Here is a 23,498-nt window from a genome sequence, read left to right as displayed (position 1 = left end):
AACATTTTTTCCAGCTGGTTGGTTTGTGAAGATACTAAAGGTGTCTGGGCACGACAGGCTGCCAGGCAGTGGATCTGAGAGAGCTGGTGGTGAGACCTTGGGTCAAACTCGAGCAGAGTATTGGGTAAGCAGAGAGTCAGCAGGAGCGAACAGCTGAAAGAGTCCCATTCATGGAGAAAACTAGGAAAGGAAAGCAGGGTGTATTCCAAACTCAACGTCAGGGCTCAGTGGGTCTCACAAACTCGATTTCACCATCTTCCACAACCCCTCTCCCCCAAACACACACACCACAGGTATGGCAAAGCGAGCTGCTTATGAGGCTGACTCAGCTCCCATTCTCAGAGTGTTGATGGGACAGACCACCAAGGATTTATGGTAGAAAAACTATTTGTAAAATGAGAAATGTAATATTTCCGCAGCCCACGTTTGCAATAAATATCCCAGTGTTTTGAGCTAATGACTGACGCATGCTAACAAGCTCTTTTAGAGAGTGAGGAAAAGTCATCGGATAAAAAAGAAAAGAAGCACAGATGCCGAGGATAACTCAACATCCTCGAGCACAAGAAAAAAGAAGTGCAGCGTTTTGCCTTGCCTTTGATGACATGTTGCAGTAAAAATGACTGGGCTATTTGTATAGGTTACCCTTGTAAATGGCACTCTGTTTCACAGGAAATAAATCTACTTTACATTCCACATGTTTAGCAGCTCACATCTGCGCTCACTCTGCAGGTAATTACATACAACTACAGCGGGGGAGACTTGTTATTCCTGGGGACCTTTAATGTGTCACAGCCTGCCACTTTTTGTACAGTAGTAAAACCATTTTAAGCAGAACACATTAAAATGTATTAATATCTCATTCTAAAAGATTATGCCTGATTGGTTTATTTATTAAAAGGCAAGAACCCTTTGAGGAGCTATTAAACACACCCGCGCACAAGGTCCCATAGTGATTGTTCGTTGAGCTCCCTTCAGATGTACATCCAGGTGGCTTTGCTGGAGGCTCATAATGAAGTGTTGTGTCTGGCCTTCCTGCCCAGGTGCTGCTGCGGCTGCACAACAGCCAAATCAAACACACCTTCCCTTAGGGTCCGAGGCCGAGTGCTGGAGCCCTGGACCGCCGCCTCACGTGTGAGGTCCCTCCTGGTTCTGCACGATGTGTGGACACGGAGAGTGCAGATATAAAGCAACTGTGTGGAACATTGCTTTTCATTTGACGCATATGTGTTTTTTTAACCGCTGCATCTTTGTGTAGATCAAGTGATAATCGAGATTGTGGCTGATGCAGCTGACATGGTAGATGGTAAACCACATCCACTGGTGGAGAGAGGGTTGCTCACATCCTCACTGATACTACTGGGAGTGGTTTTCATCGTGCTGCCATCTGTTTTATCACCTATACACAGGCAAAACCAGTAAAACAGCTTTTTAAATTAGCAGGAACAACAGAACAGAACAAGACCAAGCAAGTAAATCACAGAAACTGAACTCTTTTTGTCAAAGAGTGGGTTCTATGTCAAGTGAAAGCCATCCTAGCTAAACTAATACTAAAAATAATTCCAGATCTTCCTTCCCTGGAGATGAAATAAGTTCACTTTGATGAGCTGACTTCTTGGTAATTCAGTTTGTGATTTCACATCGCTGAAAGCAGCAGTAAATCCAGTCATGATAAACCTTAAACGTATAAGATGAAGGCATTAGAACATTTCTATCTGTTTCACAGTTTGCAGGCCAGCCTGAAAACTTCGGACCTTTCTGTCTCACCTTCGGTGCAGTCACAGCTGTCTGCCTTTCCTTTGCAGAGCTGTTTGTCAGCGAGCTTTTGCATTTACATCAGTGACGCCTGTTAAATTCAACTAAACTGAACGGCGAGAGAAAGAGTGTCCTTTGCCCTAAAATTACCCCAGTTCTGATGAACTGATGTTGAAAAAATGATAACTCTACAAACAAAGGTGCTTTTGTATGTAGTTGAGGGGCGACAGGCTGCGTACAGTCCTACTGAAGTAAAGGTCTTGGCTCAGAGGCTGGCGCACAGGAAGAAAGAAACCCTCCATCCCGTCTTACTCAGATTAGAAAATTGGGGTGAGAGGGGAAGTAATGTGCAGGCTTACTGGCAGGGCTGCCTTGATTAGAAAGGGGGTAGTGTTCACGGTGAAGGGGAGCAGTCGTATTCAGTAACAGCACCTCTTCCTTTAGCCAAAGCCAACATCTGGTGCCGACCGACACAGGGCAGCAGCAGCGGCGGCGGCTGCAGCAGCAGCAGCACCCCCCCGGCCTCTGCTTCCCTTTCAACTCATTATTACATTTCATGGCTCCCCAGGAAAGGCTCAGAACCTGGCTGGAAAGTGACGTAAAAACGAAATGACGTTGTTTAATCCTTGGTGCTAAAACACATGTGAGTTTACAGCACTTTTGATATTTGTTCATAAGCTTGATCTGACAGTGGGGAAACGTAACCACGGAAACAGAGGCGGCAGGTCTACACAGGGGTTTGAAAAGCTAACTTCATTCACCAGCCCCTCCTCTCAGCGTGAAGCCAAGCTTTGACTGCGTTTCATGCATCCACTTTCAATTAAGAAGCAGAGAAACGTTAGTGCTGTTAAATTTACGATGTTCCATGACACTCTGCTCACATCCTCTGGAAGAAATGGGATAAATTCAGAGGGTAACACACAACCAGCAAACACACCTCAGATGCTCACAGCACAGTTAAATGCAACTCAGAGACTTTGTGAAGTAGCCTGATCCAGGATGCATGTTTAAATCTCCATTCGGTAAAGAAAACCTCCCAGGGACATGCAGTCACTGAGCAGTGTGCGGTAAAGGAAACATTTACATTTGGGACAGCAGGAGAGAGATAAATCAAAGAGATGAAATGGATGAAATCAAGGTCTGAGAATGTGATCTGCAGACTTTCCACTGAGTCACATATGGGTCAGCTGCGACTCAGCACGGCCGGTGTATTAAACTGGAGTGACCTTCTTTGACATCCCTGACACGACCACTCACTGCTCTTACTGGAATGAGGCTGCCACGGTTTACAAGAATGCTAATGAATTAACATATTTCTTTTATTTTTAGCTCTATTTTGACATTTGAGCTGCAGCCCAAAATAAGATATGACAAACAAAAACCTGAAAATAACCTCCAGAAAACCAAGTATGGTGTTTGTTCAACATTTAAGGGTGAATGAAACGCCTACTTGTGGTGTATTGTAAGGTAACTGTTTCCATAAATACTGCCATCAAACCATTTTTTGGCTAATGGTTGAATTCTTTATTTTTGGGAAGAGGACAGTTCAACAAAGGTTTGGCGATGTGCACTGTAAAATATCTGCGGCGTCCACCCAGCAACGTCTTCTCGGGCTTCAGACAAGTACGCAGGGATGTGCTTGTGTTGATATGTGTGTGTGTGTGTGTGTGCGTGTGTGTTGTTTGTGTAGCGGTGTTGGTTGTGAGTAGAGTTGTTGTTGACTCTGTGAGCTGCTGCAGTTACACCTCTGACCAACAGAAAACAGATGAGTCACATCTCATAAGTGTGTCTGCCCAAAGACCTGGAGACTCTTAACTTTCCAGGCAACACACACACACACACACACACTAACCCTCTGTTTGCCTCTGTGTTGCCCCTGATTCCACTTTTGCAAAGCTGTTGTTCACACATATCGTGAACTTGCATCGATTAGTAACATGAAGTCCCTCAGCGCGGTTGCACAACCTCTCTCTGGTTTTTGGTGGGATTTTTTGCTGTCCAAGCCGCTCCCTCTAGGAAAACTACATAAATAAACACAAGGGTGTAAAGCTTCAGGTGCACCTCAATCATTTTTTTCTTCTCTCTCTCTTTCCCGGCTTGACCTGCCTAAAACTCCTCTCCAGAGATGCCGCTGGTGGGCAAACATGTCCAGCCGCAGCTTCATGCCCTTTTTGGGCGGCTCATACTTCCTTCGGCTGCCCTGCGACCTCCGTGCCCACAAGTCTCTCCGTAACCTGTATCAATATTTGCAAGGTGTGATGTTTTACCTGCCAGTATGTTGACCAGCTACTGACTACGACACATCTCGTTTTTATGCGCGGGCCGTGTTTCACCTCAACAACCTCGAGCTATTCAACAGATTTGGGTTTAAAAGAGGATGCAAATATTAGGGCCTCTTAATAAATCAATACAGTATCTTATGTCTGGGATGAGGCCCAATCCTGCAGGTGTGGGGCGTCAGGAATTAGAAAGCAGCCATGGCAGGAAAACTTTTTTTTAAATTTCCTTTTCTAATGTAGTTTAACAGCATGCACAATATGCTCCATGACCCCATGGTCATTGATATTTCTGGTCCTGTAAGTCTGTTTGTGGGCTTTCTTGCCTGACCACCATGTCACCTCATACAGATCATGAAATTTGGCAGGTCTCAAGGTCAGAATGTATTGTTTTTCATGAGTGCTGTCACGGAATATCTTACATGATAAGATGCAGCAGATTCCATGTGACAGGCTCACACCTCAGTGTAGCCCATGACCACGCATGAAACACCACAGCCCGGAGTCAGCCTACATTCAAAGAGTGCTGGCCAATGGCACAAAGGCATCAATCAACAGCGGCATATGACAAAGCAACTTCAAATAATGAATCTGATTTAAATGTCTTAAAACAGCAGATTATTATCACCTGTTTAAATGCTACAAGTTAGCATGAAGAGATGTTAGGTTCTTTCATAATGACACTCATGGGAAACTAGATGTTTTTGATCACTTTATGTGACATAGTGACCATCTTGGAAGATGTTATGTTGTCTCACCTCATACACTCCATCATCAGCAGTGTTGCTTAAAAATCCTTCTCTTGTACATCTTCTCCTCTTGCTCTACATATCGTTGCAACTGGGATGGATTTAGCAAACAAAACTAAATTCAATATTTTGCTCTCCACAGCCCTTCCTTCATTGAGTGCTGATGAAGCATGACAGAGCCGTACATGCACCCGGTTGCTGTGGCTGAGGCTGTGCGGTCCTGCTGCTTTCTGTTGACCCGCTGGAGGATTTGTCAAGTGGCTCTTTGACGCCTGGTTGGAGATGTTATCAGAGTCTGGGAAGTCTGCTCTGTCTCTCTCCTCAGCTCCGCGGCACTCATAAAACAGCAGGAATAATAAGAGAGTGTTTGTGAGCGCAGTGGAGTGGAGTAGGGCTAACACTGCCCGTGATTGTGTCTGCAGGGCCCCATGGGGCCCCGTAGCCGCCCAGCGACTCCAATCTCCCCCCACACACCGTGTTTTTCTGAGCGAGGGTCTTTCTGTAGAGTCTCTGTCATCCATTGCTAAAACAGGTCAGATGGGAAAGATTTTTTTTCTTGCTTTCTAGTAATTTGCAAAGTAGGCAGCGTGGGTCATTGGAACCAAATTACCATGAAATGGTGTTGAAGAAGAGGAGGGCGTGTGAAGCTTTCATGTTTAAATCCCAAGCTACAGTCATCGAATTCCTAATAAAAATATCCAGATTTAGCAAAAAAACATCTTCTTGCTGCAGAGACATATTAAAACTACATGCTGCCCTGAGAGATCTAATGTGAGATGTAAACTTACTGTTAACACCTGGGTGTAGTGGAAACGTGTGTGTGTGTGTGTTTTGCTTGGTGGGGGGCTGATGTTATTCCAGTGAGGAGGCACATGGGCGGGGTTACTGGGACCACTAGGGAAAGTGAAGTGTTTTCAGAGGAGGCTGAAGCAGTTTGCAGAGTCAGTCAGGATGGAGGTGTAGCTTTTAGCAGCAGAACTGAGATTCAATCCGCTCCATCCTCACCGCGCAATGATTTGCTGACACCAAGCTGAATCCTCGCGAGTTTCACCAGGTGGAGCCATGGCAACCACGGCTCTCACCGGCTTCTCTATGATGAGCCTGCTCAGCCTCGGGTACCTGACCTGGGACCTGATGAGTCCCAACCAGGTGGAAAACGAGCCCGAGCAACCATTTGCGGACCGGTCTCCCGTCGCGCAGCCTCCTCACATCATTTTCATCATGACAGACGATCAGGGCTTCAACGACATCGGCTACCACAGCTCTGACATCCGGACGCCGGCGCTGGACAAGCTGGCTGCGGACGGAGTGAAGCTGGAGAGCTACTACATCCAGCCCATCTGCACCCCGTCCCGCAGTCAGCTCATCACCGGCAGGTAAAGTGTTGGTCCTCACCTGAGACTGGTTGAAGGTTTTCCGTTATACTGTTCGTGGGATCATCAGGCTGAGCTCATTTGAACTGCTTCACATAGTGTTGGGTAGTTAAATCTGCAGCAGTGCATCATATTCTGTAAAATCATCATGAGTGTGTAACTCTAAAAATCAACTTTTCATGAGCTCAGAAAAACAGACCTTCACCAAGTGTGAGATACGTGGTTCTCACAGGACAGGATGGGTATGAAAAACTGTAATCTGAAAAGTTACTTGTAACCAAAGCTCTCAGACAAATGTAGTGGAGTAAAAAGTATAATATTTCCCTTTGAGGTGGAATGGAGTGTGAAGTTGCATAAATTGGAAATACTCAAGTAAAGTACAAGTACCTCTAATTTGTACTTAACGTTTAAAACACAAATCTGCTGAGTTTTCCCACAATTTATTGTTCAAAAAACTTCTTTAAGTTTTAATTAAATGCAACTTTTACTACAAGACATTTTCACTTACTTTTGTAACCTATAACATTACAACATTTCACGTAGATATATTTCGGATATTGTTTTTTTTTATGTTTCATAGAATAAAAATAATAACAATAAATATACAAATACTGTTAACATAAAATTGTCTGTTGAAGTGTGTCCTGGCATGTTTGTCTCTTATGCACATTTTTTTCTGAAATGATCAAAGCAGCACCATCACTCACTTTGGGTCAAAACTGGTACAACTGCAAAGCCATAAAATAAACTCTTATTTCCATGTGTTAAATTTGACATTCATTGAGATTTCACTGAGATGTGAAATAAAAGTTTGTTGTATGAAAAAGCAGAATTACTCCAATACAGAATGAAAATGAATGTTTCAAACCTTTAGCATCAGCCTGAATATGAGATCTGAGAATCATGAGATCATTTTGATTAAATATGTCTTCCTGCCATGTTTAGACTCTGGTGACACAAGTATTGTAAGTACTTTGTCTTGTTTATTTGGGTTGTTTACATACCTGAGATAAGTAAAACAAATGTTGAAAAAGTCTGAGTTCAAGTTTCAGGCGAAACAAAACAAAAGAAAACAAAGCATGCAGGCAGCAAACACAGCTCTTCATGTGGCCTGTCTGTCTTCACCTCTTCAACATTTGTTAACCACTCATGGAGCTGAGGGAGGAAATGGGAACCATCTCCCCCCTCTCCTCCCCTCACCTCCCCTCCTCTCTTTCCTCCTGTCCCATCCTTCTCTGTGTGTTATCTAGCCATCTGTTGGATCTGATTATTGATAACACATTTCTCCTCCTGACAGTTTTCTCAATCATTAACCCCACAGGTATCAAATTCACACTGGCCTGCAGCACTCCATCATCCGGCCCCGCCAGCCCAACTGCCTGCCCTTTGACCAGGTCACCCTCCCCCAGAGGCTGCAGGAGCTCGGCTACTCCACCCACATGGTCGGCAAGTGGCACCTGGGCTTCTACAAGAAGGAGTGCCTGCCCACTCGGCGCGGCTTCGACACGTACTTTGGCTCCTTGACCGGCAGCGTGAACTACTACACGTACGACTCCTGTGACGGCCCAGGGCTGTGTGGCTTCGACCTCCATGAGGGTGAGTCGGTCGCCTGGGGTCAGAGGGGCAAATACTCCACCCACCTCTACACGCAGAGAGTTCGCAAGATCCTGGCAACCCATGATGCTCAGTCCCAGCCGCTGTTCATCTTCCTCTCCTTCCAGGCTGTTCACACACCCCTGCAGTCTCCACGGGAGTACATCTACCCGTACCGCGGGCTGGAAAACGTGGCGCGCAGGAAATATGCTGCTATGGTCTCAGCTGTAGACGAGGCTGTACGTAATATAACGTACGCTCTCCGCAAGTATGGTTACTACCAGAACAGTGTCATCATCTTCTCTACTGACAACGGCGGCCAGCCCTTGTCTGGCGGCAGTAACTGGCCGCTCAGGGGACGTAAAGGCACCTACTGGGAGGGTGGCGTCCGGGGTCTGGGCTTCGTCCACAGCCCTCTGTTGAGGAAGAAGAGGAGGGTGAGTAAAGCCCTTGTGCACATCACTGACTGGTATCCCACACTGGTGGGATTAGCAGGTGGCAATGAGTCCCTGACCCAGGGGGTTGATGGGTATGATGTCTGGGAGGCCATCAGTGAGGGGAAGGAGTCACCCAGGTTGGAGATCCTCCACAATATCGACCCTCTGTATAACCATGCACGCAGTGGCTCTTTGCAGAAAGGGTATGGGATTTGGAATACAGCCGTGCAGGCCTCCATACGAGCTGGAGACTGGAAACTCCTAACAGGAGACCCCGGTTATGGAGACTGGACACCGCCACAGATGCTTCCAGGTTTCCCCGGTGGCTGGTGGAACCTGGAGCGCCACACCGAACCCCGGAAATCAGTTTGGCTTTTCAACATCTCCGGAGACCCCTACGAACGTTTTGACCTCTCTGAGCAGAGACCAGATGTTGTCAAAGAGCTGCTGGCTAGATTGGTGTACTACAATCGCACTGCGGTGCCAGTAAGGTACCCATCAGAGGACCTACGGGCGGACCCCCACTTGAACGGAGGTGCCTGGGTGCCCTGGGTAGGAGATGAAGAGGAGGACAGCTGGGACAGCGTCTACCAGAAAAAGAACAAGGATTGGAAGAAGAAGCTTAAACTGTCCAAAAGCAGGTCATTTTTCAGGAGACTCAACACTAGGATCATGTCCAACAGGATATAGAAAGGACATGACTTCAAAAGGTTCAGAGGAGACCCCCCTGAAGGACAAGGTTCTGTCTGCTGATGGAACTTCTTGAAAATGTGTTTGTCTTTCTATTGATAAATGAGCAAAACGCGACTGAGTTGTAGCTGCAGGTGTATGTTCGGTCTCTCTAGAGAACTGACCAGTGGAAAATGTCCAGTGAAAGTTTTAAATGTTCAACTGGTTTGTATCCATGTAGAATAAAAATGTGTGTCCCTAAGTTGAATATTCTGTACTGAAAAAGGAGAGCTGATGATAGACGTATGTTACAAATGTGTTTTGTTGAAATTCAAGGAAAGAGAGAGAGAGGCATACAAGATCAGATTATTTCATAAATCAGAATCACTGTGTTTGACATGCATGACAAGGAGAAACCATCTGCAGCCATTTGTAACTATGATGAATATAAGTGATGACTACCTCTGTGTCAATGTGACATTAGTTGCAAGCTTTATTTTCCTTCATTCAAATCCAGTTCTCAACTTCTTCTGTTTGTTAATTTACACATTTTTCCTATCTATTTGTCATAATTCAGTCTGCTGATCTCTGCAGTATTAGCGCAGGCTTTTCTTCTTCTTTCATTTCCTCTGTGAGTAAAATCTTATTGCCATTCAAGACATTTTGAATTAAAATGAGCTAAAGGGTTTTTTGCTGAAAGTGCATTTGTCACCACTATCAAATACGAACTTGTTACAAGATTATTAGCGTCAAAGGGATTTGTCAAAGTTATGCTATGAGTGGAAAGAGATTACTACAGTGAAGAATCTTGTGGATTTGGTTCAGCACTGATGCCAAATTCTGCAAAACGTAGCACACTATTTGTTAGAAAAAACTCTGTATTTACCCTCAGCTCAATGGTACGGCATAGCATCTTTCAGCTCATTGTTTTGAGTCAGCATGGTTTACTCTTGCTGCTCTCAGCAACCTCGTTTCCAGCTGCAGCAGCAGCTTCTGTTAGTCGTAAAGCTCCGATTACACCCACTGTATGCTGTCTGCCCAGCAACAAACAACTAGCTGATGAAAACAGCGGAAGATTTAACAGCCCAAGAGCTGAATCTTTAATTCAGGGGCTGGTGGAGACCAAAACAGAGCAAAAAAAGAGTCAGTATTGGACTTCCAAGTGTCCAAATGAATGCTACTGTTGCTCTGAATCTGTTGGATGTGTTACTGTTTGCTGATGCATTTAAAGTCATTTACCAAACAAAGAGGAGTGTGTTCTTTTGTGTTGATTCATCAAGTGATAGCCAGTACATGTTCAGCAAGTTGTGCACAGAAACATGAAGCCGCCCCTCTACATGTAGAGGTTAGAGTTAAGGTTGCCTGAGCTACAGGTCGATCTGTAGGAAGCTTGAGTGACCATAATGAATTCTGCCATTGTGATTGTGAAAGGGCACAGATCTGCGGCCTGTAAGGGAAACCACAAGCCTCTTTTCTGGGTAGAGTCTGATTTGTATGAGCTTAGATGACTTCATTTTTTTTTTTTTAATTTTGTCTCCCACTTTAGAATCCCCATTTCAATTTTTTCAGCAGATCGAGAGCAAGCGCTTTAAAAATAAAAGCAATATCAGAGTGGCCTTGGCCAATACTTTGCACAAACTGTGGTTGAAACATGCTGAAACTGTTATCCATGTCACACACTGTTAGCTAATGCTGTCCTGAGATTTAGTTTCACAGATGAGATTTCAACATAGAGGGTTAAAACTTTTGTCACATGCAGTAAGTACGTCGTTTACACTGCAGCGACAGCTTGTGTTTGCAAGGAGAAGTAAGAGCATGTCATTTCCTGCTTTCCGACCGCTGAGCCTAACCGCCAACCATTTACCATTTCCTGTCAGTATCTGGAACAACCTCTGGTTCACCATCTTTTTTTCTTTCAGTAGTTTTAACAGTATTCAGTTCATCGTTTTTCTGGAGATCATATTTCTTCTTTCTGGTTTTGGATGAAGAAGCGGCATGGAGCATCCACCCATCTTTATTCTTCTTGTGACGTTAGCTGGAGTAACACACGGTAAAATCTTCATCATTTAAGAAACAAAGTTTAACAGTTTGCAGAACTATTGTAATAACATGCAAAAAGTGAATTGCTCTTTTGAATATGCCTTTTTCTAGCTTTCTTTCCAGCGTCTGAGATTAAATGTGATGCCACCCACAACACATCTCTGTGTTCTGTCACTCTGGGAGCATCTGTGTACATCCAAGTCATGAGCAATGCCAGCGGCCATCAGCTGCGGTGTAAGAAACAGCTTCCCACTACATCCATAAATGTTTTCTCTCTGAAGAAAGAAAAGGTGACGATACAGGAGCTGTTAAGAAACAGGACAGAGTTTTTCATCAACAACGGGACACTGAAGATCACAAACGTGGAGAAGAATGATTCTGGTGAATACAGCGTAGACATCTTCTATCCAGATGGACGCCTCATGAAAAACATTCATATAAAACTGGACGTTCAAGGCAAGTGTTTCAAATTTAACCTCATCTTTCATGAAAATAGACAACACAATGTACTGACTTGTGCAGTGTAGGAGAAAACAATGGAATCTTATTTCACACACATTCATCATAACGTTCTGCAACTTTTTCATGTTGTTCACTGAGAACATTGAAACTCTCCACTGTGCACTCAGTATTTACTGTGATCCAATGCCTGCTGATATGAAGGCTGTGCAGTGTTTCTTCCAAAAACTAATTTTAATTGGGTGACTTTTTCTGCTTCTATTGGCAATGTGCATGACTTAAAATCTACTTGTATGTAAGTACAACTGAGTCCTGCATGGCATGGCAGCAAACTATTCCTGAGAATATTCTGAAAGGCAGGGACGTAGCACCTTTGCTCAGCACTGATGAAAGTTGTTGTGAAACAGAGGCGTTAGGTGGAGAACGCTCACAGGAGCTTTCATTATGTGTCAGTCTGGGTGTTATTCTCTTTTTTTTTGTCTAACACCTCTGTTGCAGAGATGTGGGAAACAACCGTTGGGGTGTGACCCTGAAATAGTTTTCATATGTGTTCAAATCAAATCAGAACTGAATCTCAACACTCATCTTAACCATGTCTTTAAAAGATAAAAGCTGCAGGGTGTGTACCTTGTCACCTTGTTTTTTGTTTTTTTGGTGCACTCTCGTCGTTAAAGTGGATCTGCCATGTAGCAGGTTGTAAGTACATATAATTACCATTGTGGTCTCTTCTCCCCAGAAAACAATTCGTCCATCGTGATCCTAGTCTGTTCTGCAGTGGGTTTTCTACTGATAGTGATACTGGTATCTTGCTGTGTTTACTGCAAAGTGAGGCGTCGTAAGAAGTCAGGTCAGACTTAACAAGCCTGTTTGTGTTCCAGCTTTTCAGTCAATACCATAATATGTTGGTGGAAACGTCAAAGGCCTTTCATCGTCTTTAACTGCAAAATCATTTAGCTTTATTCTGTCTTTTGTGCAGGCTCAGGTACATAACCGAGAGTAAACACCTTCATGAGTTTGGATTGTAATGACCTGGACCTTTATAATGGATACCTGAAGATTCTGAGAACCACCAAGACTTTTAGCACAACCTGGGGGCTGGAAACGTCTTTGGAGTTTTCTTTGTATATCTTGCATTAGTGTTAATACAGACTTGTGGTGTGCATCATGTTAATCTAATGTTAGTACAGCAGCAGCAGCAGCAGCAGCTGTGCCACTGTATTTGTGAAGTCACTGATCAGAATAAAATCACTGTAGTTTTGATCTGCTCTGCTGAAAAACAATAAAAAATTAATTGTCATAATTGACACACCAAAAACTCTCTTTTATGTCTATTGTAATAAATGACAGTCGAATACAGGGTTGTTGTTTTATGCTATCCTCCACCAACATTAAACTGAGGCATTTTCACAAGGTGTTTTACATAATGGGACAATGCTGTAAATTAAATCCTCCAGTCTGATTTAAAGTCATGTCTATTAAGTTGCATTATTTTTAGCAGTAACAATAACTTCACTGATACAAACAAAGCTTTAACAGCACCAAAAAACATCCATATTTAAGATTTTGTATGGTGCTTTTACTTAAAATCATATCAAAGACTTTAATGACTTCCAGGAAGTAGATGGCTATTTGTATAACAACTGCTGAGGCTTCTTAGTCATGTTGTGTTATAATGACATCTGCAAGCTGTGTTTGGTTTCCTCGCACATTATGTCTCGAATAAGTAACACTTGTTTATATTCGCTTTTAAATGCAACTTTCTGTTTATTTTTCAGCCTGGATATAAGAGACACTTGTGTTTCATGATGCATATACTTTATCTGTTAATTACAGAGACTTCACAGTTGTTTTCACTAACTAATATATATACTTTTCTGTGTATATAGTAATAGTGTAGCAGAGGTGAACATTATAATGGATATGCAGTGTCCTGCGCCAAGTCTCATTTCTCACACATTATGTTGTGCAAATGTTTTAATCACATATATCAGAGCGCTCAGGCACAAGGAGGCTGGACTCAAATGCAAAACTCTCAGACACTTTCAGAAATCAAAAGGGCTCAAGGCCGGTTTTAATAACAAAAATCTCTCAATACACAAAATACAACAAAAGGAGTTCTGTGATCAAAAAATAAATAAAGGCACTAAGGATATTCTCAAAAAGGCAAACTAGAAACAAAAAGACACTAAGTCGACAAGGTAAGGTAATAGACAAGGTAATGAGACAGGACTGACGTGAACCATGGATTATACAAGACAATCTGGCACAGGACAAGGGAATCACGGACAATATATCCACAAGGTAACAAGCAACAGGTGGAGACAATCAGGGCGGAGCAGACAATCAGACAGGCGGGAAACACACCAGGAGGTCAAGGGCCTGAAACGAGAGAAAAGTCACAATAAAACAGGAAGTGCAAGACAACAACATGACGCCAGTGAACAAAACCTCAACAAACACGACGAGACATGATAACATATTTTAATCTCAAATGGGGATGATTGCGAAAGCGGCAGGATAAAGAATCATAAAGAATAATAAAATAATAGAGGAGCTGTGGGAGAAACATTGCAGATATGATGATATGTTTTACACACAGTTTTTTCAAATTCCTTCACAGCTGAGTACAATAACAGTCTTTCCTGGTAAAGTATCGTGAAACTTTACATGTCATGTAATCTATGTGGCACTAAAGAAACCATTTCTTCACTTCTGTTGAAATGTTCTTTTTAAGGACACTTTTTAAGCCCACACACTGCTTGTTGCATTTTTTTTTTTTTTTTTTTTAACAAATTGCTCAACATGCTCCAAGCATGTATGAGGAACTGAGATGACCAGTTGGCTGCCATATTCTGCTTCCTTTACCATGTTTCATAACACACAATGCTGTTTGTATTAGTCCAGCATTTAGACTGATACATGCAATTGAATAAATAAATAGACCGTGTTAAAATGACTTCCTACAAGTTTCTATACAAGTGCATGCAAGCATCCTGTGCATGGAAGCATCGATCTTCCACTATCCTCCTAAAACATCTTCATGTTGGCAGAATTCCTTCAGTCCATTTTGCAAAGAAATGTGGATATAATTTATGTTGGAGCAGCGTAAAAATCACTCAGCCAAAGTCCTTTCAAAGAATTTTCGATCTAACGCAAATGTCTTTTAAAAGACCTTTGTAGCAAATTAAGTACGTAAACAAAGCTGTGTAACGTCATAAAAGAAACCTCAAAAGTGACTTAAAGCTAAATAATTGTTGCTGATCTTGATGGCATGACATAATATTCACTTTCACATTTGCTTTGTCTGTCAAAAATCCAGGGAAAGTTAACTTGTTTTTACTTTTTCAGTTGGTTCGACACAGTGCGAAGCTCAGTGATAGTGTATATTTGTCTGATAGCAGTTATGTATGAGAAGACATCAACTGGACAAGCGGATGAGTGGTGTCTTGGGTTTCTGGTGTTTTTTCTACAAATGCTTGCCACATTAACTGTGCTTCCTCTTTCATCGATTAACTGTACTATTATAAGAACATCCTGCTTGGTTAGAGTCGTCACACCACCATATCTCATCTGATCACTGAGAGAGGACGTTTCAGTTGATCAGGGTAGAACGTACATGTCTGCTGTTGAATAAAGTGTGTCTGGAAGTTGCTGCAACAGAGGCTGAACACTGAGGAGACATGGAAGCCGCGTTTGGACTGTGGCTCGTACTACTCGGAGTCTCTCACGGTGGGCTGTTTCACTTTGATGAATTAATCAAAGTTAATTAATTTGGCACGTTTCGTGCAGGTACAGGATCAAGGATATTCAAAATTACAGTTTGACATCATGATGTCTTGATGTGTTAACTGACTCCTACTACAACCAACTTCAGACAAGATTCATGACACAATTGAATCAGATGAAATAATGATAGTTATATTTTTCGAACATGTTTTTGCAAAATCTTTTTTACTTGAATTTAGTTTATAAATCGCAATCCCAATTACAACAAATGTCCTTAAGGTGGCTTTAAAATTAGGACAGAAATGCGCTTTATGACATTGTGCAAATGCTTCATTGCAGCTACACGATGTTTACCATCACAGGAAACATTAAAAACACAAGACACCATGATTTTATGGTGGCACAATTACTTAAAGTTGAAATATTGTTGAAGTATTTTTCACTATCCATCCATCCATCCATTTTCTTCCGCTTATCCGGGGCCGGGTCGCGGGGGCAGCAGTCTAAGCAGGGAGGCCCAGACTTCCCTCTCCCCAGACACTTCCTCCAGCTCTTCCGGGGGGACCCCGAGACGTCCCAGGCCAGCCGAGCGACATAGTGTCCTGGGTCTTCCTCCTAGGAAGGCATCCAGGAGGCATCCGATAAAGATGCCTGAGCCACCTCAGCTGGCTTGCCTCGACGTGGAGGAGCAGCGGCTCTACTCTGAGCTCTTCCCGAGTGACAGAGCTTCTCACCATCTCTAAGGGAGCGCCACCCTATGGAGGAAACTCATTGACCCAAAGTTCATGACCATAGGTGAGGGTAGGAACGTAGATTGACTGGTAAATCGAGAGCTTTGCCTTTCGGCTCAGCTCCTTCTTCCACACAACGGACCTGTACAACGACCGTATTACTGCTGCCGCCACACCGGTCTGCCTGTCAATCTGACGCTCCATCCTTCCCTCACTTGCGAACAAGACCCCAAGAACTCCACTTGAGGCAGGAGCTATCCTCTAACCCAGAGGGGGCAAGCCACCCTTTTAATAATAATAATAATAATACATTTTATTTGTTAAAAGCGCCTTTCAGGACACTCAAGGACACTGTACATCACAAGAAATATCAAACAACAACAATACGATAACATACAATAAAATAAGATAAACAAGTGATAAAACAAATTAGTGTAAAATCAGAGTGACCAGTTGACCTCATGTAGGTCGAGAACCATGGCCTTGGACTTGGAGGTGCTGATTCTCATCCCAGCCGCTTCGCACTTGGCTGCAAACCACCCCAACACATGCTGGAGGTCCTGGTTCGAAGAAGCCAACAGGACTACATCATCCGCAAAAAGCAGAGATGAGATCCTGTGGTCCCCAAACCAGACTCCCTCTGGCCCTTGGCTGTGCCGAGAAATTCTGTCCATATAAATAATGAACAGAACCGGTGACAAAGGGCAGCCCTGCCGCAGTCCAACAGGCACTGGGAACAGGTCTGACTTACCGCCTACAATGGGAACCAAGCTCCTGCTCTGGTCATACAGAGACCGGACGGCCCATAGTAGAGGGCCCCGGACTCCATACTCCAGAAGCACCTCCCACAGAATGCCATAAGGGACACGGTCAAATGCCTTCTCCAAGTCCACAAAACACATGTCAACTGGTTGGCCAAACTCCCACGAACCCTTGAGCACCCTGTGGATGGTGTAGAGCTGGTCAATTGTTCCATGACCAGGACGAAAACTGCATTGTTCCTCCTGAATCCGAGGTTCGACTATCGGCCAAATTCCGCTCTCCAGTACCCTGGAACAGACTTTACCAGGGAGGCTGAGGAGTGTGATCCCCCTGTAGTTGGAGCTCACCCTCCGGTCCCCCTTCTTAAATAGAGGGACCACCAACCCAGTTTGCCAGTCCAGGGGCACTGCCCCCAGCTGCCATGCCGTGTTGCAGAGGTGTATCAGCCAAGACAGCCCTACAACATCCACAGAGGAGCTTCCGAACTACCTCAGTGACCTCAGCCTGAGTGATGATGAGCTAACCTCTGCGTCCCCAGCCCCTGCTTCCTCTACGGAAGGAATGGCAATGGGATTGAGGAGATCCTCAAAGTATTCTTTCCAATATCCCCAGTTGAAGTCAACAACTCCCCACCTCCACTGTAAACAGTATTGGCAGGGTACTGCTTCCCCCTTCTGAGGCGCCAGAAATTTTGCCAGAATCTCTTTGTGGCCGACCGATAATCCTCCCCCATGGCCTCCCCGAACTTTTCCCATACCACAACTGCCCGGGCCGCAGCCTGGCCTGCCGGTACCCGTCAGGTGCCTCAGGAGTCCCACGAACCAACCACGCTCGATAGGACTCCTTCTTCAGCTTGATGGCATCCCTTACTTCCAGTGTCCACCACCAGGTTCGGGGATTGCTGCCATGATGGGCACCAGAGATCTTACAGCCACAGCTCCAAACAGCTGCGTCAACAATGGAGAGGGAGAACATGGTCTATTCAGACTCGATGTCTCCAACCTCCCTTGGGATCTGGTCAAAGCTCTCCCGGAGGTGCGAGTTGAAAACCCCTCTGACAGAGGGTTCCGCCAGATGTTCCCAACAGACCTTCACTACCTGTTTGGGCCTGCCAAGTCTGTCCAGCTTTCTCCTCCGCCAGCTTGTCCAACTCACCACCAGGTGGTGATCAGTTGACAGCTCAGCCCCTCTCTTCACCCGAGTGTCCAAGACATATGGCCGAAGGTCAGATGACACCACCATGAAGTCGATCATTGACTTCCAGCCTAGAGTGTCCTGGTGCCATGTGCACTGATGGACACCCTTATGCTTGAACATGGTGTTCGTTACGGACAAACTGTGCATGGAGGTGAGCCCGACTATCTCTAGCTGGTACCACTCAACCTCCCGCACTAGCTCGAGCTCCTCCCCCCAGCGAGGTGACATTCCATGTCCCCATTGCCAGATTCAGAGTCCAGGGATTGGGCCGTTGGGACACCCCCCACGTCTGCCACCCAAATCCCACAACATCGGCCCCTTCTGATCCCTCCTTCGGGTGATGGGCCCATGTCGCTCCTTCAGGCTATGCCTGGCCGGGCCCCGTGGGCAAATGCCTGGCTACCAGGCGCTCGCCTGCGAGCCCCAACCCCAGACCTGGCTCCAGGGTGGGGCCCCGATAACGCCAGTCCAGGCGCCGTAGTGGTCCTTGTTTTTATGTCTATCATTGGGGGCTGTGGAATCACTCTTAGTCTGATCCATCACCTAGGACCTGTTTTCCTTGGGAGACCCTACCAGGGGCAATAAGCCCCGTACAACATAGCTCCTAGGATCATTCGAGTACTCAAACACCTCCACCACAATAAGGTGGCGGTTCAAGGAGGGGTATTTTTCACTATTTCGAATGTAATTTCAAAAATAGATAGTAAAACATAAGGTGCTGTCCTTGGAAATTTGAATGCATTTTAAATAATCAAATGACTTCAATTTATTCGGAATGGAATTGTCAGGAAGGGTGGGGAATTAGGGGAACTAAGGGTTGAACCCAGATGCAGACACACGGGGGTGCAGATTAAAATAAACAAATTTATTAAACACAACGAAAACCAAACACAACAGAGCAGGGGATAAGACTGCAACAACACGAGAAACTTACTTACATAAAACATGGCATGACTAAAACCCAAGACAACACTGAAACACTTTGGCTGTGAACAAAGACAAGAACAAGACAAGAAACAAACTTACAGCAACTGAGGTATACTAAAGACAAAGACAAAACTAGAAACACACTTACATGGACGGTGGGAACGCTAGGTAACATGGACAATACAAAAGACACAGGACAAACATTTGCCCGAATGCAGCAAAAGCAAGGACAACGACAAACACTCACATGAAACACGGCACGGACATGCACAAGAAAATCACAACGACGAACATTCACTATGGGGTTGTGGCACAGATTCTCAAAATGGCAAGGTGACGTAGAGAGCAAGGTGACGCAGACAGCAAGGTGACGCAGACAACGACCCGACAAAGACTGGGGAAAAGACATCGACTTATATACACAAGGAGGGACCACTAATGACACACAGGTGAACATGATCAGACAATCACAAGGGCGGGAAAACACAGGAAATAAAGCACACAAAGAAACATAACTTGAACCTTCAAAATAAAACAGGATGTGACAAAAACCAGACAAAGACAACACACAAGGGGAATCTTAAACAAAAAAATGGCATGCACAGCACAGGTCATGACAGGAATGATTTAAACTGTGAAATTCTGAATTATAAGCCCTTCTTTTTTTAATCTTCAGGTGTGCAAACCTCCTGTGATGGCAGACAGGATGGAGCTCAGTGTTATGGAGCTTTGGGAGGAACTGTGGTCCTCCAGCTGACGGACGACGCCTCAGAAATATTTAAATTCCAATGGTCAAACAAAACAACAAGAATACTCAGTTGGAGAAACACTAAGATGGTGTCGAATCTAATAGAAGACAGATCATCATTTACTCCCAGTAACGGAACATTTAGGATCAATGACCTGAGCAGGACTGATGGTGGTGATTATACTCTTACAATGTTTGATTCAACAGGAAAGATTATAGAAACAAGGGCTCTACAGTTGACCATTCAAGGTAAACAACTTGAATTGTTGAACAGTTGAATTTAGTAACATTGATTGACATACATGTCATATTTTATTGATAAACTACATATATCTCATGTTCTACAGATATCCTTATCTATGCTTGTTCTGCATTATAAATTGTATAATATAACAAAGACTGTTGTTGACAACGAGACACAGCTGCATCAAACCACTGTTATTTGCTTTAAATGATTATTTGCATGTGACCAAAACATTGTCACTGTCATAAATGTTGTAGAATTTCAATGTGTGATATTTACATTCATGTATTTATTTTGATTTCCAGGTGTGGAAACCTCCTGTGATGGCAGACAGGATGGAGCTCAGTGTTATGGAGCTCTGGGAGGAACTGTGGTCCTCCAGCTGATGGACGACGCCTCAGAGATATTTAGATTCCTCTGGTCAAACAAAAAAACAATACTCAGCTGGAGAGACAATAAGATTGTGTCCAATCAGATAGGAAACAGATCATCATTTACTCCGAGTAACGGAACATTTATGATCAATGACCTGAGCAGGACTGATGGTGGTGATTATACTCTTATAATGTTTGATTCAGATGGAAAGCCTGCAGAACAACGGGCTCTACAGTTGACAATTCAAGGTAAATAAGTTTCACAGCTGAATTTAGTAACATTGATTGACATACATTACATATTCTATTGATGAACTACATATATCTCAAATTCTACAGATATCTGTATCGACACCTGTTCTGTATTAGAAACTGTATAAAATGATAAAAACTGTGTTAACGTCAGAAGTGATCTGAGTGTGTTTCCTTCAGCTCCTGTGTCCTCTGTCCTGCTGGACTCTGAGTGTCTGTCCCAGGGAGAGATGAGGGTGTCCTGCTCCTCTGAGGGAGGGGACAGTCCTCAGTACAGCTGGACTCTGGATGGACAGACACTGACAGACGCTCAGCTGCTCTCTGGAAGTAACGAGAGTGAGAACATCACTCTGAGACAAGACGTCTCAGGGCAACTGGTCTGCTCAGTCAGGAATCATATCAGCAGTGTCTCCAAAGAAGAGACGATATCTACCTGTGGTGAGTGAGAACAGGACTGGAACAGTCGGACACGGATGATGAGCTGTCAGCCATTGATCTGTTTCTCCCTCACAGGCTTCATATTCATTGCCTGCATATTATCCAATGGGACACATGTATCACAGTGGGTGCTTGAAGCCAGTAACACCCTGTGTATTAAGCCAACAACAGCCTCTACCACGACTACTGAGGGTAAGGAGCCCAGCCTCACAGTGTCAAATTCATCCTCTACTAATGTCACAGGTGAGCCATGGTTCATGGACTGGACGAAAAGATGACTTGATGAAACTGGTGATTATGATCACTCTGATCGTCAGTGATTGATCTGTCTCCCACACAGGCTTCATATTCGTTGGTTGCATATTATCCAATGGGACGCATGTATCACAGTGGATGCTTTCAGCCAATAACAGCCTGTGTATTGAGCCATATGTATTTAGTTCAGTTCAGTTTCATCAATGAACTGAATTGATCTTCACAGTAAATGTAGTGCAGTAGAGGTGTAAAGTGGCATAAAATGGAAACACTCAAGTAAAGCAGTGTCTGAAAACGTCCTCCAGCAGAGATGACCCATGGCACTTATTGTAAGTCAGTGAAAACTAACTCCTGTCACAGCGATAACTGTACATGGGATTCTTGTGTCTCTTTATCCGAGCAGATCACTCCCTGCTCATCTGTGGTTTGCGAGCAGCTGTGGTGATTCTCATATTGATCGGGATTGCCGTCTATTTTGCTTGGAAGAAGAAGAAATACAAGATAGCTGAAGGCTCCGCCGTCCCTCGGAAGATGGACTATCGAGACGACTCTGCTTTGATGATTGAAGTGAGAAGTTCTGCATCTAAACTTTAACTTTATGGAACCAGGGCCTCAGTGTCGCCGCTCGCTTGCTGTGATTGGCCGTTTGTCTTTATGGATGTGAAAACAGGGTTTAAAGGGGAAATGATCTTCTGTTTATAATTACCTTTAAATTCAAGTCTTAGCAGCTCACTATGAACACCTTGCCACACAAATGGTGTGTGAGTGTGGAAGCTCTGACAGCACAAAGGTTGTGTGTTGTGACCGCAGTTCTGTGATCAAACATGGAGCCGCCTGTTTTGTTTTTGCTATTATTTCCTTGAAATGTTCTTTAGAAGAGAACAGTGGATGTTTTGGAGATAAATCATTTTCACTTTTGAATCTTTTTTTGTCTTATTAGCGATGTATATTCTCAAAATGGTGATTCTGCATTCAAAGCATGTTTTTAGCTTTCGATTTTAAAGCTCAAATTGTCATTTTGCACCATAAAAAAGGGCATATTCACAGATTTGTTTAAATAGTTTAGATTTTTAAGAGTGAATTATGTAATTATAGTTTTGTATTTCTCTCATCTTATTATAATTACAAATAAAGATCTGTTTAGCTTCCATGATTTTGAAGAGTAATAATGTCAAACCTGCAGTTAATAGTAAGAGCTTTGATTTAGCAGCTTTCTAGTGTTGTTTTGTGTTCAAATCCTGTCAATCAATCAGTCACGTGTCAGCAGTCAGTTTTCTTGTTGAACATTTTGATCATGAACTGTACCTTTAACACCTGCTGCCAGTTGAATACAACCTTCAGAGTCAACATCAGTATTAGTAGGTGTGAGGTTTCCCTCTACTGGTTCACACAGGACTCGCTGTTGTTGATGGAAAATTCTGTGTTCAGTAAAACTGTGTTTTAAGAACATGAGAACAAAAATAAAGATCAATAGAAAATAATCATACAGCTTTTCATGCCTGAAGAAGATTTATTACAACAGTCTGTCTCAGTAGATATGGAGCCTGAAATGTGGCTGTTAATTTTAACGTTCATTTTATTCCAAGTGCAAAGTCCTTCAATATCTTAGAGCGTGTGGATCAACAGCTGCCAAAGGAGGGCGACCGAGTCTAACAAGTCCACAGCGAGAGGAGGAAGACCTGAGCAATGATACAGACCTGCTGCAGAGCAGGAACATCACAGAGAAACAGCTTGAGCTGCAGACCGCTGTGGGCCGACCGCACAGGGTCACTGTCACATATTTCAGTGCCTCAGGATGGAATATTGTTTTTTCAAAGACATTAAGATTTGGACAAAATTAGATATTGGAAAGACCCTAAAAATACTAAAGGCAACAAATAAAGGCAACACAGGCGTTAATGAAGTCTGAAGCTGTATAATGCTGTTGTATCCAGAGGCTGAAATTATGTGAAAACATAATACTGCGATCATTATATTTGCATTTCTACTGCACATTCAGGCACTCAGAATCAGTTGATAAAAAGTCAAATTCATGACTGCATTGCTTCTTTTTGTTAACTTCAGTGTTTTCAAGTATTTCACTGTTAAACTTCAGTGTTTTCCGTGTTTATCAGAAATTTGTGCCTATAAAGTTGGACTTAACACTATTCTCCGTTATGTACATCCAACACACAAAATTCTACAATTCATGTAATCTGATACAAATTTCTCTGAGATTTAGGATTGATTTCATTAATATAAACATATCGGAGGACGTCACTGTCTGAACCAGAATTTGAAACACAGTTTGGTTTGTGTAGGTAATTGTAATGTGCTCAACCTGCTCTTACAGGAATGATGTGCTAGTGAGTTAGGTCAAGACAGCTTCTGTGAAATCTGATAAGATTCAATTTATCATTCAGCTATAGATAATAAATATGAATCATGTGCTTATTTCCACAGAAATGAGGCAGAGACGACAAGCCATGCAGCTTTTTAAATGAATTCTTTTAGAAA

General features: G+C 43.6%; 2 protein-coding genes across 4 annotated transcripts; both read left to right on the top strand.

Moving 5' to 3' along the window:
• Positions 1-5,839: 5,839 nt before the first annotated feature.
• On the top strand, positions 5,840-9,117 carry arsia (arylsulfatase family, member Ia). The gene is made up of 2 exons (XM_041944504.1): positions 5,840-6,153; positions 7,472-9,117. Exons 1-2 carry the CDS (start codon positions 5,840-5,842, stop codon positions 8,868-8,870), a joined length of 1,713 nt encoding a protein of 570 aa, XP_041800438.1. The 3' UTR covers positions 8,871-9,117.
• Positions 9,118-14,939: 5,822 nt separating this feature from the next.
• Positions 14,940-22,467, top strand: LOC121611803 (hepatocyte cell adhesion molecule-like). Of its 3 annotated transcripts, none has more exons than XM_041944501.1 (6): positions 14,940-15,077; positions 19,368-19,688; positions 19,989-20,306; positions 20,490-20,747; positions 20,823-20,939; positions 21,406-22,467. In XM_041944501.1, the coding sequence occupies exons 1-6, from the start codon at positions 15,029-15,031 to the stop codon at positions 21,594-21,596; spliced, it is 1,254 nt and encodes a 417-aa protein (XP_041800435.1). In that variant the 5' UTR covers positions 14,940-15,028; the 3' UTR covers positions 21,597-22,467. The 3 variants fall into 3 exon arrangements, with proteins under 3 accessions (XP_041800435.1, XP_041800434.1, XP_041800436.1); XM_041944500.1 differs by having other exon boundaries at positions 20,823-20,990; XM_041944502.1 differs by lacking the exon at positions 19,368-19,688 and having other exon boundaries at positions 20,823-20,990.
• Positions 22,468-23,498: the final 1,031 nt, after the last annotated feature.

Source organism: Chelmon rostratus, chromosome 9, assembly GCF_017976325.1.
Source record: "Chelmon rostratus isolate fCheRos1 chromosome 9, fCheRos1.pri, whole genome shotgun sequence".
Taxonomy (NCBI): Eukaryota; Metazoa; Chordata; class Actinopteri; order Chaetodontiformes; family Chaetodontidae; genus Chelmon; species Chelmon rostratus.
Note: the sequence above shows the minus strand (reverse complement) of the source record. Positions and strands in the feature narration are given on the sequence as shown.